Genomic DNA, 16,392 nt, shown 5'->3' with positions numbered 1-16,392 from the left:
ATAAAGCTGTAAATGTTTTTAAATAAAATTATCATAAATGAAAATCCCAAACTAATACATTGTTTGAATACATGTGTGAGTCTCAATCACTGCATTCTTTCCTAATATGTTTCTATAGTTACACTCAATATCTCTTCAGTTGTGATTCCACCAGGCCCTGGTGAGAAAAAATGTGTATTCTCATGGTTAAAATCATGTTTGGCATCAGAACTCAGGAGATCAAAAGATACACATAGTTATTTTTAAAAAGACACATAACGAGACATAAAATCAGCTTTAACTGCCCCCTCCCTTGAAAAAAAAAATAAAAGAGAATCACTTAGGATGTTGTGACCATAGGCTCCAGTTGTCTCTCATTGATGGTTATGAAGCCCAAGTTCAGTTATCTCTTCCTACCTGGAATAAAACTTATTTATTGTCAAATAATGTTGATTTATCTCTGTGGCATGCTTAGAGAGGAGGAAAACGTCATTCAGAGAGATGTAAAACACTTTACATGGAATTGCAATTTAGTTGGGATAGTAGGGACCTGATTCATACTGCCTTGAAGATTGTGTTCTTTTGCAAGAGGGGAGAAGTCCAGCTGCATTAACTTCTCTTTTTCAAGATGACAACAAAGTATCACTCACCCATGTATCAGACACATTTGTGACAACAGAATTGGATACATCTTTGTGCCTTAACCTCAGATGACAAATAACTTTTTGGGGCAACGATAACCTTGGGGTTTTTGGATAAATTAAAAAATTCATGACAATTTTTACATTTTCTGTCCTCAGTTCTGGAACGGATATTTACATCTGTACCACAGAAACTGTTTAGAAAGTATGCAAACTGAAGCAAACTAGGATATTAGCTACACTAATTGTCATTAAACATGGATATACCACATTCCATACCAACAGAATCACAGAATTGTTGAGGTTGGAAAGAACTTCTGGTTGGCAAGGTTGACTGGTCCAACTCCCTGCTGAAGCAGGGCTACCTAGAGCTGGTAACCCAAGGCGATGTCCACATGGCTTTTGAATACCTCCAAGGATGGAGACACCACAACCTCTCTGGGCAACTTGTACCAGTGCTCAGTCATCCTCATAGTAAAATGTGTTTTCTGATGTTTGGATGAAACCTCCTGTTTCAGTGTGTGGCCATTTCCTCTGGTCCTGTCATGGAGCACCACTGAAAGAGCCTGGTTCCACCTTCTTTACACCCTCCCTTCATGTATTTGTTTACATCGATGAGATCCCCTGTGATCTTCCACTTCTCCAGACTGGCTGAACAGTCCCAGCTCTCTCAGCCTTTCCAAGCATGAGATATGCTTCAGTCCCTGCAGCCTGGCAGTCAAACATATTCCTTTAATTCTGCATATAATCTTTTGTCACACATTTTCTCTCTTGAAATATAGATAGGATGAAACAATAAATGCCAGGAAGCAGTTGAAGAGAGCACAAGAGGGCTCTTGTGTGTTGTGTGTCTGTTTGGGGTATTTTGAAACTAGTTTTGAATAAGGCTTTCTTGTCCTAGAATCAGTCAGACTTGCTTATGAGTGACAGGCATCCAGCATATAGTTGCAGGGTATCTAGTCTTTTGGGATCTATTTTCTAGTATCAAGATAGGTCAATTAGGTGGGATGTTTATGAGGGGCATATGGTGGGAAAGATAAAGGTAAGTCTCTCAAGTTCATGTGACAATTTAGGATGTCATAAACTGAAAAAGGAATTCTGGTCCTTTCCCACATTATTGGTTTATTCCTGACTTGTCTTGATCTCTCCTTGTGGAATAGTTTAAGAAACTGATCCTTGCAAAAACTAACACAGCAAAAAATTTCAGCAGTTAAAGGTACAAAGACGCAGGAACAAATACACTTTGTCATGACTACAAATACTTTATTTTGTTTCTGCTTGCATAGCAGAGTCCTCAGTGTATGCTGACATTGGCATCACTAAATGCTAAGTAAAGTTCCCCAAATACTTGAATAATGAAATTTGAATTTTGTATTGAAAATTAACATTTTTCTTAGTTTCTTATGTAAGAATTAGTGAATATTTGATGAAATAATTGATATATTTAATTTTCATCTTTCTGCCATGTAATTTTAAGGCTAATCTGAGCCTCTTTAGCTGCGCAAATTGCGCTGCATAGATTTTGAGTTAGGATGTCTGTCCCCCAGTAGCTGTTTCCTCTGATGGAGAGTAGTGTGGGGTTTAGTTCTGCCACAAACATTTGACTGTCAGATTTTCATAACATCTTCATCTAGACTAAGCATTTCTGTAATTCAGCAGCTTTATTTCTAGCAAAAATTTAAATTTTACTATTCGTCTGACAATTAATTACAGAAAAGAACTGTTTCCATGAATAGAAGGTCAAAACATTTCCAAGGGCTTTCACCATTTAGAAAAGAAGGAACAAGGTCACAGGTGGCAATAATTCTGCTCCAGCAGCTCTTGGGCTCCAGACATAATAAAGATTATTAAAGGCTTTTCTGAAAAAGCCTTGTCTTCATACAGAGATTTTTTTTTTTTAATTTTCAGTATATGAAGGAGTTCCTTACAACAGCTGAGAGAAAAGTGAAGAAGTATGTGATGATGATGATGAGCTAATTCGCCTTTCAATGAGATTGAAGTCTGACAACCTTATCAAGAATTAGAATCTTTTCAGTCGTTGTCACAGCACAGATGTGTGATGTTTTATGTTGAAATTAGTGGAGCTGCAGTGAATTACTCTTCTATAATCTTTTTTCACTTTCTGAGTACATCTGAAAGGTGATCTCTGAAACATGATACATTGCTGGATGAGGAATATAGGAAATTATTTCAGTTTCTTCAACTGTTGACTCCTGTATCAACAGAAAAGTTCAAAGCCTGTAGAAGCTGGAAAGTGACCAGATCTGTATACTTCCAAAAATACAATAGTTGAAAAATTCATAGTTCCTCTTGGTTTTGAGACTTCAGACCACAAAATTCAATGCAGTGGGAGACTGATAGAGGATCATTTAGCAATAGATGGACACTCTTGAGAATCTTTTTTTTTCTCTAAGGTCTTCTTTTCTGTTACTTAATTCAGTGCAGACATTCATGTTTTTTTAAATGATCTTATTACAGAAAATGAAAGAACAAATTTACAGTTAATTATATCTGAGGTACTTTCTGACTGGTATGTCTTAAGATTTCCTTCTGACTTATAGACAAACAGCAACACCCCTTTCCAACATGATGACACATTACTTCTCTTCAAGCATTTACTACTCAGTTTTTTTCAAACATGTCTAATTTGCATTACCCTTCTGATGGTACAAAAAACTTCTCATTGCTATTTTTGAAATTTAATTTACTTTTATAATTCTCTGCTTCAAATGTATTACTGGCAGTGGTTTTATTGGTAGAATTGATTTTGCTGTAAGAAGTGCTCACAGTGGGAGGAAAAGCAAGAATAACAAATGTAACGACGTCAATCAGGTAGGTACCAGTGGCCAATTTCTTACAAAAGATGCCTTAACAGATCAATGGTGAACCTGCCCTTTATTTGCTACAGTAGCATTGCTGGTTCAAGATAGGTGTGTGCTCTGCTGGCTAAGACAACTTATCACAAAGGTGAAATTAATAATTTCCTTGGATATTTGCAGGAGAAGTCATAAATTTATGCATAAAATTTCTGACTTGCTCTCTTCTTCCATGGTACTGGGTAAAACCCAAAATAAAAAAACATCTGTCCCACATCCAAAATTTTCGTTAATGTATACAGCTGACTAAACACCTTTCAAAGTTTGTCCCACTTTTTACTTCAAATATTACATATTTGAACTCTCTTCAAATATGAAATAAATCAATAAAGCTCTTCGGATGCACAGAAGATCCATGGAAAGAAGGGGTGGCACAGAATTGTAAAAATTCATGCAAAACTTAAAAAAGTATTTCAAACACTAAATATGTAATCTTTTTAGGGTAAGCATCATAGGCATGCTATTATCAGTGCTGGACTGATAACATGGGAATGAAAAGGAAAAAAGAAGGCAAAGAGAGTTTAGGAAAAACAGAACAGGATAGTTTAAAAAATAAAAAGAGATTGAATCTTTGGGACAGGTGGCATCTTTCATGAAACAATATGCGTTGTAAAGATTATTTTATATAATTTGACTTTGCCAGTGTATATCATAGGGATATGATTTAAATTATGCTTATTCTATAGATCAAGATTTTTATCCAGATTAAAATAAATCCCAAATCCTGTTTATCCAGTCCATGCATAATTACGTGGAACTGTTCTTAATCAAAATACATTATGTAATGAAACATAATCAAAAAGATGTAGAAATGAAGCAGAAGGGAGCAAATGAACAAATAAACAAGGTTCTCAGCATATTTCACCTGCAGGTCTTTAGAGCTAATTTTGAATTTAACCATTTCAAATGAGCATAAAGGATTATCTTCTGGGTTTTTTTATCTAAGTGGTAGGATTTTGTTTAGAAAATCAAGTTTAGTCTTAGTGCAGTATTACTTCATAAGGGTTTCTGTTTAATTTCATTTATTATTTTCCATTTTTCCTGAATTCTTAAATATATTAATGGAGATAATTTAAAGCACCTTTTGAAATATATTCTCCAATTTTATTTATATATATATATATATATATGAGTACGTGTGTGTATATGTTGTATGTACATATATATATATAAAATGTAAATTAATATGCATTTCATATTTCAAAGGAGAAAAAGGACTACATTTTTGATTTTTCAGTCATGAAATAATAATAAAAAAAGATACTGGATGAAATTCTACCTTCAGATATTTGCAAAAAAGCTCCAAGTAAATATTGGCAGGAATCAAACATTTATGGCATTGAGGACAGTATTAGCCCTTTTTGTGTAAATGCAAATATTTCATGCAAAATTAGTAAATAATACATGCAAGTCCAACTCATATGCACATGGCTTATAATCAAGAAAACTTCACTGGTGCTTATGCTAACATGCATATATGGTTTGAACCAAGAGCATTCACGGAAAGGAAAGTGCAGAATGATCAGCAGCATGGCAACTTTGTCAGAGTGACATTCCTACAGAGCAACTATCTAATGCAAACCAATATGCACATGACCTTTTTTGGGCAAAGCATGACTTGAGTTGTGGGGTAAAACAGTGATTAATAAATGTGGTTAGATTAGCATTTTTGAATGTCTAATTTTTAGTAACCATTTTGCCCCACATCTGATTCTACTTGGATTATTTCCCTTTGCTATCTATCCCTTCATCATGCAAAAAGTTAGAATTAAAATTAGAAAGCATTGAACAAGCTCTAAACCCGACAGATAACATGGATATTCTCCACACTTTATACTGGAATTAAGTTTGATATAAATACCTCCTGCTCTTACCAGTGGGTGGTGTTATTCCATGTATTTAGGTGTGAAGCAGACAGGAAAGAGATAAATCTTTCATAAGTACAACATAAATCACATAATTCTTATATTATCCTTGCACTAAGGGTAATACATTCAAACTCACTTTTAAAGGAAATTTAGCGATTGCCACAAAACCTGAGGGATAGATTTGTGAACAGAATAAGAAATAAAATAAACCAAAAAGAGATACTAAACTTGTTTTTTTTCCACATTTTATTTAAAAGAAAGCCTCCATACTGCCTCACAATCATATTGCAGAACATGGTCAGTTTAATCCATTTAGTTGTTATTTCACATTCATAACAAATCCAAGACTAATTCCAGTACACCAATTCCTGAATTATGCAACATTTCACCTGACAACACATCCAGTTTTAGTTATTATTTCATATGAAACAGGTGTTCTTAGTACGTCCATTAGTGGTAATGAATTAATTAAGGCACACATGATTTTGTAATATCTTCAGAAATAATTCAATGAGCTACTTTAGGCTTAGGCTGCACCCACCTACAGCTTAAGGGCATGATCCTGCAAAGTGTTGAGTACCCCACAATCCCACCGCTATCAGAGGGAATTAGGGCCATTCAGTGCCACACGGGATGAAGCTATTGATGCTGCCTTCCACTGCAGTAATCCTCAGCAGAGGTTTATACACGTATCCTTGTTCTGCGCTGGTTATGTTATCCCTCTGGAGGGGACACTCATGGAAGTGGGAGGTGAAGCCCAAGATATTTAATTTTCTGTCTTATTTATAAGATCTGCTTTACTTAATGGTAATGATAAGGTCAAACTCTTAGTGATTCAGCTTTATAAAAGCTTTTAATCAAGACCATAATTTCTGTCAAATGCATAAAATTGTATCACTCTGACAGTCATTCACAAATATATGTACAGATACCACGTGGAAGCTGTTTGAATTTATGTCAAAATTTTGGAGGTTGATTTCTAGCTTAACTTTAACAAAAATGTATAGATATTCTTGTTCTTGACAGCTTTATGGAGAGCTGTGCATAGTCTCTAATCTCCAATCCTGAATATCTCAGGGAGGTATCCCTCTAGAGACACAGATTCACAGAACCTAAAGATGCATAATGCTCTCAGGGTCTTTAAATCGATGTCAACTTTTCAGAAAAAAATGTTGTTGTCTTCAAAAAATAAGCCAGAAATAGAGATGCTTACTTTTACTCATTATCAGACTGTGATTCCTTTTCAGCTGGCCACATAATATATATTTCTATAAGGAGAGTTTACAGGTTTTTTAAAATCAAGAACAGAAAATGTGAGTGTTGTGCCTTTTTACTTCCTAGAAATGAGTTTCTGTGGATGGCTAAATGGTTAGTAGCACTGTGTTGATTTTCAGTGCAGAATTGTGTGGTTGTGATTGCAAGCAAACTAATGTTCAGATTATCTTGTAATTCAAATATTTCACTTTGAAAAGAGCAGATAAACCTGTCTCTTCAACTCACTCCCAATATACCTGTTCTAGATTACACAGTAGGATTTTGAAAAAGAATTGATCTCCACAGGTTTTACAGAACAGTAACTGTAGATACCAACACACCAAAATCTTGTTTGATACTGGAAGTGGAAAATCAGGCCAAAGAACAAATAAATTCTGAAACAGGTATGTCTGAAACAAGAAACCTATGAATTTTTTTTCTCTATTTAAGCTTATAATTGTCATCTGCAATTCTCAGTGTGAATTCAGATTTCTGATATAGCTTGTGACAACCTAGTCAGTTAAGTTTTTGGGTGCCAAACTTATATTGGCTTGGTTCTCAATAATTGCTGTATATTCACCTTCTCAGGTTTTTACTTTTACAGCTTATAAATAATAAACATTTACAATCTCTAAATTCTCATGCATTTATCTATTCCTTGGCATCACTGCCTGAAAAACAGAACAACATACCATGTTCATGTCAATGCCATTGGTGTATGTCCATGCGTGCTGGAAGTATTCCTCAAGTCGCTGCCGCAGAGGGTTTGGGATTTGATGAAAGCGTATAAACTCCTTCACTCGCAGCATCTGCATGTGATATCGTGCAGTTCCCGAGTAGAGTCTTTGGATTATTGCAGATACATTTCCAAAAATGCTAGCGTACATTAATGCTGGATTAAATAGAAACAAAACTTACTTAAGTAAGTAAGTAAGCTTTTGCAGATCATGCAACAGTTCTTACAGTGTACTTTGCATGTAAAACAGCTCAGATGACAGTATTTACATTTTCAGAGATGTAGAATTGGTTTATCTGAGGCTTTTTATTGATTTGATTGTATGAGTACCTACTCAGTTAGCAGATGAGGCTTAAACACTAAATCTTAATCAGGTTGGTAATTTTTATCTTTGGAGATTTGTAGACCTGAGTTTAGTGTTGTAAGTTGGGTTCACCTAATTCTAGAGACTTTTGGAGAATTAAAACTAAGGAACTAAGGCTAAGTTCAAACTAAGAACAAAGGCCAGAGTTAAAAAGCTATGCACACATTTATAGGTTCAGGGTTTCAATGAAAAATAAAATATAATTATGATTATCCAAATATGATGGGCCATAGTTTCTAAATCCACTCAAAACTCAGCTTCCTATCCCATATAGGATTTGCTTACACAAATTATACACAACGCAAAACTTCTGACAGTTTGGATAACAGATTTTGAGTAGTCAAGGAATTTGACTACTTCCTGACACTGAATGAGTCACAACATATTTTTGCATACAACGTTGCTTTCCCTGGGAATTTGCCCTTCCGGTTGCACGCTTATAATCTTATTAGCTTAGAATGTTAAGCCATTTGCTCAAACACTGAGAAAAAAATAAGATTAAAAAAACTATTATGAAATTACTTACAGCCAATCAACATGACACAGATGGAAAAGATTTTCTCTGAGTTGGTGTTTGGAGACACATTTCCAAATCCTACACTTGTCAGACTGCTGAAGGTAAAATAAAGTGCTGTAACATATTTGTCCTTGATGGATGGTCCAGAGCTTGCATCACTCTTATTATAATGCTTTCCTAGTTGTTCTCCTAAAGAATCCAACCAGCCAATCTTGTGAGCCAAGTAAGGTCTTTCTACGTTTCCAATGGCATACCAAATGCAAGCAAGCCAGTGTGCAATTAGTGCAAATATGCACATGAGGAGCATCAGAACTGCAGCACCATATTCGGAATATCTGTCCAATTTCCGTGCTACCCTCACCAAACGCAGCAGTCTAGCTGTCTTCAGAAGACCTATTAATGTAGTTGTCTGTAAAAATAAGAAGAAATTTATCTGTTAGCAAATGTATTGTCCTGAATAGTTACCACGAGTAAATCACTGCAAATTCCCCCCCATTTCAATGTAATCTTAATTTTATTTTCTTGAAACTATCAATTTCGTTATAAGAACAGCGAAGAAAATAAGAAATGCATGTTTAAAATTAAGATATATTGAAGTTGTCATTATCTGCTCAATATTTTTTTTTCACTTTGAATATTTTACTTTTTCTGGACTCTCCAATGCACTGTAATGGACTTACATGATCCATTAGATTAATGATTTTTTTGACATGATTAATTCTGTAAGTTATTGGAACTACTCATAATTAGTAGGCCATGTAGGTAATAAGTATTTTTGAACAAGGTTGTGTAACTATATTCGATCCTAACTTAAAAACTCCTTGCAATGCTCTGGGCACACATATTCTAGAAGAGAGAAGTAATAGGGCAGAAATTTGTCAAAGGTTCTTCACCCAGACGCTGGCTGGGCACCCCTCTGGGCTCCCCAGGGAAGTGATCACAGCACCAAGCCTGGCAGAGTTCGAGAAGCATTTGGAGAATACTCTCAGGCACATGGTGTGACTCTCTGGGATAGTCCTGTGCAGGGCTAAGGGTTGAACTCAATGATCCTTGTGGATCCCTTCCAGCTTGGTATGTTCTGTGATTCTGTGACCTACGAATATTCTTCCTGTTTGTGACGGTAAGAACACTCTATACAGGTAAAAGAAGAAGAAGCAGTGTGAACAGAAAATCGTGGAAAAATTACTGTTGCCAGTCTCCAGATGAATCTTTTTGCATCTTGTATGTGTAGTCGTAGAAGCTAGTAAAAAAGTACTGTACCATTAAAAAAACAAATTGAGGCAGTTATAAACCAGGAATATATTCCAAGTTTTTTAGTGCAGACCTGCACTACTATTCATTGCATTATTTTTGAGGCTTGGATATTTTTAAAGGAAACTAAAGGTTATTAATATAAGTTTGTAAACTTCAATTAGTAAATTTCATACTTGTAAAAGAGATGGAAAACACTGTAAATAGGAACTATTTGATTTCAAAAATAACTCAGCTAACATTTTCTCTGCATTAAGTCTGAACATATATTAAAGTATTCAGTAAATGCCAAGACTGAATACATTTTTAATAAGTTTTTTCCTACTTTTCTTTTTAACATGCATGTATATTACATGACACTGGAAAAGTTTTCCAAGCCTCACAAAGCACTCTGACAGTAGTATGCGTCACATTAAAGCTTTCTTGCAAGAAGTACTAGACTAGTTTTTATGTTTTATTAAATCCTTGAATCTACCATGTTTCTGAGTAAAATCCCAAAGCCTTTAGAACAAAATAAGAGTCTTTCTTGGCTGCATTTCTCAGTGAACAACTCAATATATTGTTAATATTTTATGAGTAGATGAGTAAGAGGATGTAGGGAACACTCCTTTGTTCAAGTTAACATTCCAAAGAATAATTTCAGGGTGAATGTCTCATTAGCACATAAAAAAGGTTTGTGAGCTCAACAGTCCGAAAGACTATATCCTTCAAAATGCTATGCCTAGGTTAAAATTCAGAACCATGTGAATATTGACATTAGGTAATTTTTTTTTAAGGTGAATCAGGCTTGTATATTTAAGATCCTTAAATGGGGATGAGGTGGGTATAGAGATGTTGTGCAAGGGGCTGGATATTCTTACAATGCCCCTTAAATATATCAGATAGTAGACTGAGAATCCAGAATATGTCAACAGTGTTCCACCGCATTCTTAACATAAGACTTGCTAATATTATTCATCCTCACTGCCAATCCTATGCTTAGATACTATATCAGCGTGAGCTCTGGAGTATGTGGAAAGTGTATAATACAAGCAGACTCATAATAATTTTTTTCTTAGTCACTTTAAGTAGAATAAAAAAATTAAAATTATATTAGTTTCCTATTTTTGAAATTGGAAAGTTAACTGTCTAACTCTGTTGTTTTCCTATGGTTGACAAAGTACAACTCAAATGGAAGCATTCAGATAGTGCTGCATGTGGTATCTGGATTATTATCTCCTGCCCTTTCAAGACTCTGTTTGATATCAAGGTGTTTTAAAGCTGGATGAGCACACATGGAGCTCTCTATAGAGCTTATGTTGTTTAATAAAAAGACTATTCAATAGTCTGTTCATAGGGAATCTTATTTGAAGAATTTCTAGATAACAAAAAAGAGCTATTTCATAAAAAAGATAACCCTTATGACTGGGAAAAAAAAAAATCTATTAAATGAAAAATATTCCATTCTGACAGTTTTACATTTGCTTCTTCTTGCTAAACTATAGAAAATGGATCATTGGGGAAATATTATAGTTAGTAATGTAGGAAATAAAACTGCAGTAAGTAGCAGCTTAGAAAAAGTGATTGACATATTCAATATCATGAATGAGAGAGAGAAGCCATGATGGAATGGGGAATGGGACATAATCTATATAGTCTCACTATTGCTTACTTAAACAAACCAGTTTTTCCAGATAGTGAAACTTTTCAATTACTAGGTTTTGAGGGAATAAAGAATCAATTTACTTATATCTGTAATACTGAAAAAGTCATTACAGATCCAATAATTTCTGTTTCAAGTTCCATGGTTTTGTATTTGTGTACTGATCTGCATGAATGCACTTGTTTCTTACTAATCCTTACATTATCTTATGTTAAAGTTATCCCTTTAGCATCACTTTAACACCTGGCACTTTGCTCTTAAGTACATCTGTAACAGGGGAGGTAGAAGAGTGATGTTCAGGAGCAAATCCAAAGAGTACTTCATCAGTGAACTTTGCAATTGGTCCCTGTTTTAATTCTTTACCTTCCACACTTCTAATCTCTGTAAATAATTTTTGACAATGATGAGTGCTCAGTGATAAGAAATGGATGCAGACCGCATCTGAAGGGGAATGTTGTGGTCAGAGTTAGAAGCAATGCCATTATCAAAACATTTGTGCTGTCAAAACCACAGAAAAACATATCTGCAGAGACTGAGACGTGCCACAAACAATGAATGCAAAAGGTGATCAAATTTTCTCTTAAATCTCTAAGCTTTTTAGTCACCTTCTGAATAGTAAAGTTCTCTTCTCATAAGAGAACTATTAATATGTTCCCTCTGTTCTTTATGTTACTCTTTCTATTCCTATTGCTTTCCATTAACAGAATTAATTTCTACTGCATGGTATTATCTACATGTTTCTCTAGACTCCTCATTTACCTTTTACTTGGTTTGCTGCTTTTTTATAAAAACTCCTGCATTCTGTGCATCACAAAAATCCAAACCCAATTACCTACTCTTCAGTTTGCTTTCCATCAAAAAATATGCTACAATTTTAGCCCTCCTTAAACTAAATAAAATTCTTTGGAAGGAGCAAGAGTTAGGTCAGTAATCCAGAATATAGCATATATTTTATACACCTTTGGGCCATTTTGAACGCATATATTGAACACTTTTTCACTCTACTGTATACACAGGATGAGGATATAAATCTTGTCTAACAAGGGTAATCCCAACTAATCTTTTTTCTTTATTTTGATAGTCCATATTCTTGATAAAATAGACAATAGTCAAATCTTTTTGGTAACTGGTATAGTTTACACTTCAACTAATCTGTTTTATGCTAAGTAAACATCTGATCTAAAGATTTTGAACAGAGAAAATTTATTTTAGTGCTTCAATGCCAACACAGCATTATATGCATTTTTGCAGTTTTTACAAAACAAGCAGCAATCAAAAGAGTAGTTCTTATACAAAAGCATTTGAAAAAGTTCTTCATATATGATATATTTATTTCATTATTTGTAAAGACAGTATCAAATATGGTATAAGTGAAAAATATTAACTGAATTTTTCAGTGTTTTCTCTTGTTAATGAAAGCTAATATTGTACATCATTCTAAAAAGGAAGATTAATTTTAGTTTAACTTTAAAAGATGGGGTGGAATTACTAAACAACCTGTAACTGACAAGCAAAAGATACTTTAGGGCACACGGAATATTGTGGTTAAAGTAAAAAATCAAGATTTAAGATTTTATATTCATTTAAGCTTACCTCTTCAGAGCCAGAGCCAAAAATCAGCAGGTCAAAAGGTATTGCAGCAACCATGTCAATTAGGAACCAGCCTTTGAAGTAGTGAATTGCTATTTTTGCTGGGTCACTTACCACTTCTTCATTCTGGTTTACATATGTTGTTCTGAAGTTTATTAGAATGTCAATGATAAACATAATATCCACAATTAAGTCTACAACATTCAGTGGGCTGCAGGAATATCCACACTCTCTCCTCTTCCGATCCTCACTATCATTCAGAAGGAAGGCAGCAGAGTAAGGAGTGAATATGGCCGTGTATATTACCAGCAACAAAATGAGCCAGTCCCAGACAGCTTTGAAAGGACTATAGTGCAATATAGTAAACTTGTTGATGCGAGGTGTCTGGAGTTTATATTCTGGTAGAACATCAGCCCCTAAGGATAGAACCTACAATAAGAAATATACCATGTCAATAAACATACAGTGTTTCTGTTGAAACTTTCAGTAAACTTAGAAAATACAGGACAAATTTTAAAAGTATTTCACTGTAGTTTTGAGGATTAAGCTTCAATTGGTGTTTTGGCAAAATAAACTTCTGTGAAATTCATAATCTCTACCAGGTCCAATAAATTCATTGACAATTTTTCACGTTAGGTTGATTCTTGTCCCCTGTAGCAACCCTTAAGTGGCATATCTAGTACATAAAATTTGCATAATTAAGCATGTCATCAAATTCATTTATCCACCACATGAAAACCTTGCCAGCCTGTTCACGTCCAGTGAATGACTTTTCTTGCAGTGATGTAGTGTTTTTCTCCCAAAGTAAATCTTTTATCATTGGCTTAAATTCACTAAAAAGAGTCTGCTCTCATTAGAAATTGTAGGCAAACAGAAATAAAAAAATGTTAGAGAAAGACTTGTTAGTGTCCTTAACAGCTATCTCCAATTTGAGCCCTGTGTTGTAGAAAACTTTCATACACGGACAGATTTCACTGAGGCTGTAATTCTAGTTCAGCTGAAGGTGTGACAAAGAAGGATACCACAGGAGTATCGCTTTTTGCTCCACTTCTACTATTGTCAGTGTCTAAAGCTTGTTATTATTCCTTTAGAAGTATGGATTTGTTGTCTGCTGGTGTTATCTAAGTTGGATTTCAATTTTATTTGGAAGGATTATGTTTGTAAGCATTGCTTAATTTGCTGGTTCTGGAAGCTGAAATGTTTGCTTTGTTGCAAAGAACAAGCATAGTGTGGGCACCAGATAAAACAAATTTCCTTTGGCTGCTCCTCCAGTCTGACTGAAATCTGACAAGAAGGAAAAATCCCCTGAAGGATAAGAAGGTAAATTATGTTTTTGCCCCTATTCAGTGTTTGTTGTAGTTATAGAGGCTGTCAGCAATGACGCTGATTATTGCCTTCTGTGCTGCAAGTGATCTCCAAATCCTATGGGGCTCAGATCACTGCTTCATTTTGCACAGACCAATGAACAAACATCAGATGGTGACAATCTCTAGTTGCTACCCATTGTAGCAATATCAATATTCGAGAAATTTTATACCCTTTTTCCTTTACTTCTACTTATTCCTTATTTCCATGTTAATTAAAAACAATTATATTCAGAAAATCATATATTGCAAAGGTTATTAAAATGAATAATTCTACTCAAATGAAATAATGATTGGAAGAAGAAATACCTCATCTGCAACATTGTCTGCTTTTATTTGCCTTTTTTTTTTTTTTTACAGTTACCAGTTTGGGATTTGAGATTTCAGCTTGTTCAAGATGGAGGAAGTTTGTGCTCCTCAAACATAATCTTATAAAATTGTAAGGGTCAGCACGCTTCTTTATGTTTAACATTCCAACAGTAAGTGTTGTATAAACATCCTATCCTTAGTAATCAGTGGGACTTCTTATTAAGTCAAGTTCTACTCTGAAAATGTTGTGAGAACACAAGAGTTAATAACCACTCTTCTTTAAACTGTGAAGGTAGAAAAAATTAAGCCATCCAAAAGATTATATGGTAGCTTCAAGCAACCATTCAGCACTGTGCTGACCTGGTGGTAGAGGTTGTTCATCAATTTTTTGTATTGTAACTAGGACTTGCACTTAACTAATGGTGCTAGCTAGTTTTTTATGCATCAAACACATTAGCTGGCAGCAAGCTGAAGCATTGCTTAGTCTTTTAAGCAGTCTTAATATTTTCAGACCCCCACCTGGTGAGTTGACAAGAATGTTTTCTTAGTATTTGAGAGCAGTGAGTACATGTGACAAGGGAATTGCAATTTATAAAATTTATATCACTGTTCTCCTGCTGGATTTACAGACAATGAAGGAAATGGATTAGACAAAAAGAACAATACACCTTACTTCACAAGTTTCTTGCAGTTGCTTGAAAATTCCAGACAGTGTGCTTCACTTCAGAGCAACACATAATGTAAATTGGACTTATTCCCCTGAAATCTGACTCCTAGTCTCATTTTAGTTACATTTAGTTACATTCCTAGGTTGATTTAGACTGAATTAGGTGAAACTGAAGAATTAAAAAAAGTGCCAATTGGACAAAATGAGGGTACAGCAGTATAAAAGTGATCGTAGCAGAAATGGATCCAACTTTTTTTGCTTTAGTTTTGTAGACACATACAAGAGAGACTGACTGACGGTTGTGAGTTTCATATTCATAATGTGATACAGAACTTTTTGTTTCTGCATTGCTTACTCGCATGCAATGAGAAGTGAAAACAAACAGTCATGTAACTATTTTTGTTTGCTGTATCTTAAGAAAGAAGATGGGATTTCATTTCTGAAATAAAAAAGAATCACAGTTGCACATACACAGAAAGGAGAAAACACAGTATTTAGTTTCATATTGGCAGTTTCCACAAAGACTAATTGAATATGAGATGAATTTGTCCTTTTGTTATTCTGTAACATCCTTGCAAGGCTTGTGTACTGGTGTTGGCTAATCTTGGCCATCTTGGCTAGATAGAAGACTTCAGTTTACTCAGAAATCCACTCAAAAAACTTTTAATATTTCCACTTGATTAAAATAGATGTTGGCAAATTCACTGTTAGTAAAAAGACAATTTATTAACTCTGGGCAATTTATTCTCTTCTGGGCAATGAAGCTCTCATATTTTGGATTGTAAAAGAGGTAGTTTAGGGAATGAAACATTTTTAAGCAGCGTGATTGGGACAAGAATGAAATATTGCAGTGTTTAAAAGTCTTTGAACCTTGGGATAAGATATGATGGGAAAGCCAAGCTTTCTTGCACCTTACTAAAAAGAAGACTATAATGCTAAATCACAAAAGTCATAGTAGCTGCAATGGGTTTCTCTTAAGAAAAATTGGAGGTATTCAACCCCGCTGAAATACTATCTCACGATCGCTTTCCTGGTGAAAACAATAATGTGTTTATAACTGGTGTGTTTTACAAGCAGTATTAGATGATAAGATTCAATCTCTTTATAACAAGACCATCTCAAGGTTACATAAACTGTGCTGTATTTTGCCTTTGACTAAAGAACTCTGATATAAAATTCAGTTTTTACTGTGTTCCTGTTTATCCCATTCACTGTTAAACCAGCGCTGCTGCAAGTGAGAAGACTTCATTAAAACACATTTTTCATTCTGAGAATCTTGCTTGAGGTGTTTGAGAATCACAGACAGGGCTGGTGAACACCTTTAACTCTTTTAG

The 16,392-nt window shown here is 34.7% G+C and overlaps 1 protein-coding gene across 3 annotated transcripts in view; it reads right to left on the bottom strand.

The window, feature by feature from the left end:
* Positions 1 to 16,392, bottom strand: part of KCNH7 (potassium voltage-gated channel subfamily H member 7) — a 217,771-nt gene that overhangs the window by 32,639 nt on the left and 168,740 nt on the right. For 2 of the 3 annotated variants that reach the window (XM_027637342.1, XM_027637344.1), the window contains 3 exons: positions 12,722 to 13,147; positions 8,245 to 8,644; positions 7,311 to 7,510 (listed from right to left, as the gene is read on the bottom strand). In XM_027637342.1, the coding sequence (XP_027493143.1) occupies positions 7,311 to 7,510; positions 8,245 to 8,644; positions 12,722 to 13,147 (1,026 nt within the window). Of the gene's footprint in view, positions 1 to 7,309; positions 7,511 to 8,244; positions 8,645 to 12,721; positions 13,148 to 16,392 lie in introns of all 3 variants that reach the window. The other variant, XM_027637343.1, reaches the window with a different exon arrangement.

Source organism: Corapipo altera, unplaced genomic scaffold (assembly GCF_003945725.1).
Source record: "Corapipo altera isolate COAL_440 unplaced genomic scaffold, ASM394572v1 45, whole genome shotgun sequence".
Lineage (NCBI taxonomy): Eukaryota > Metazoa > Chordata > Aves > Passeriformes > Pipridae > Corapipo > Corapipo altera.
Note: the sequence above shows the minus strand (reverse complement) of the source record. Positions and strands in the feature narration are given on the sequence as shown.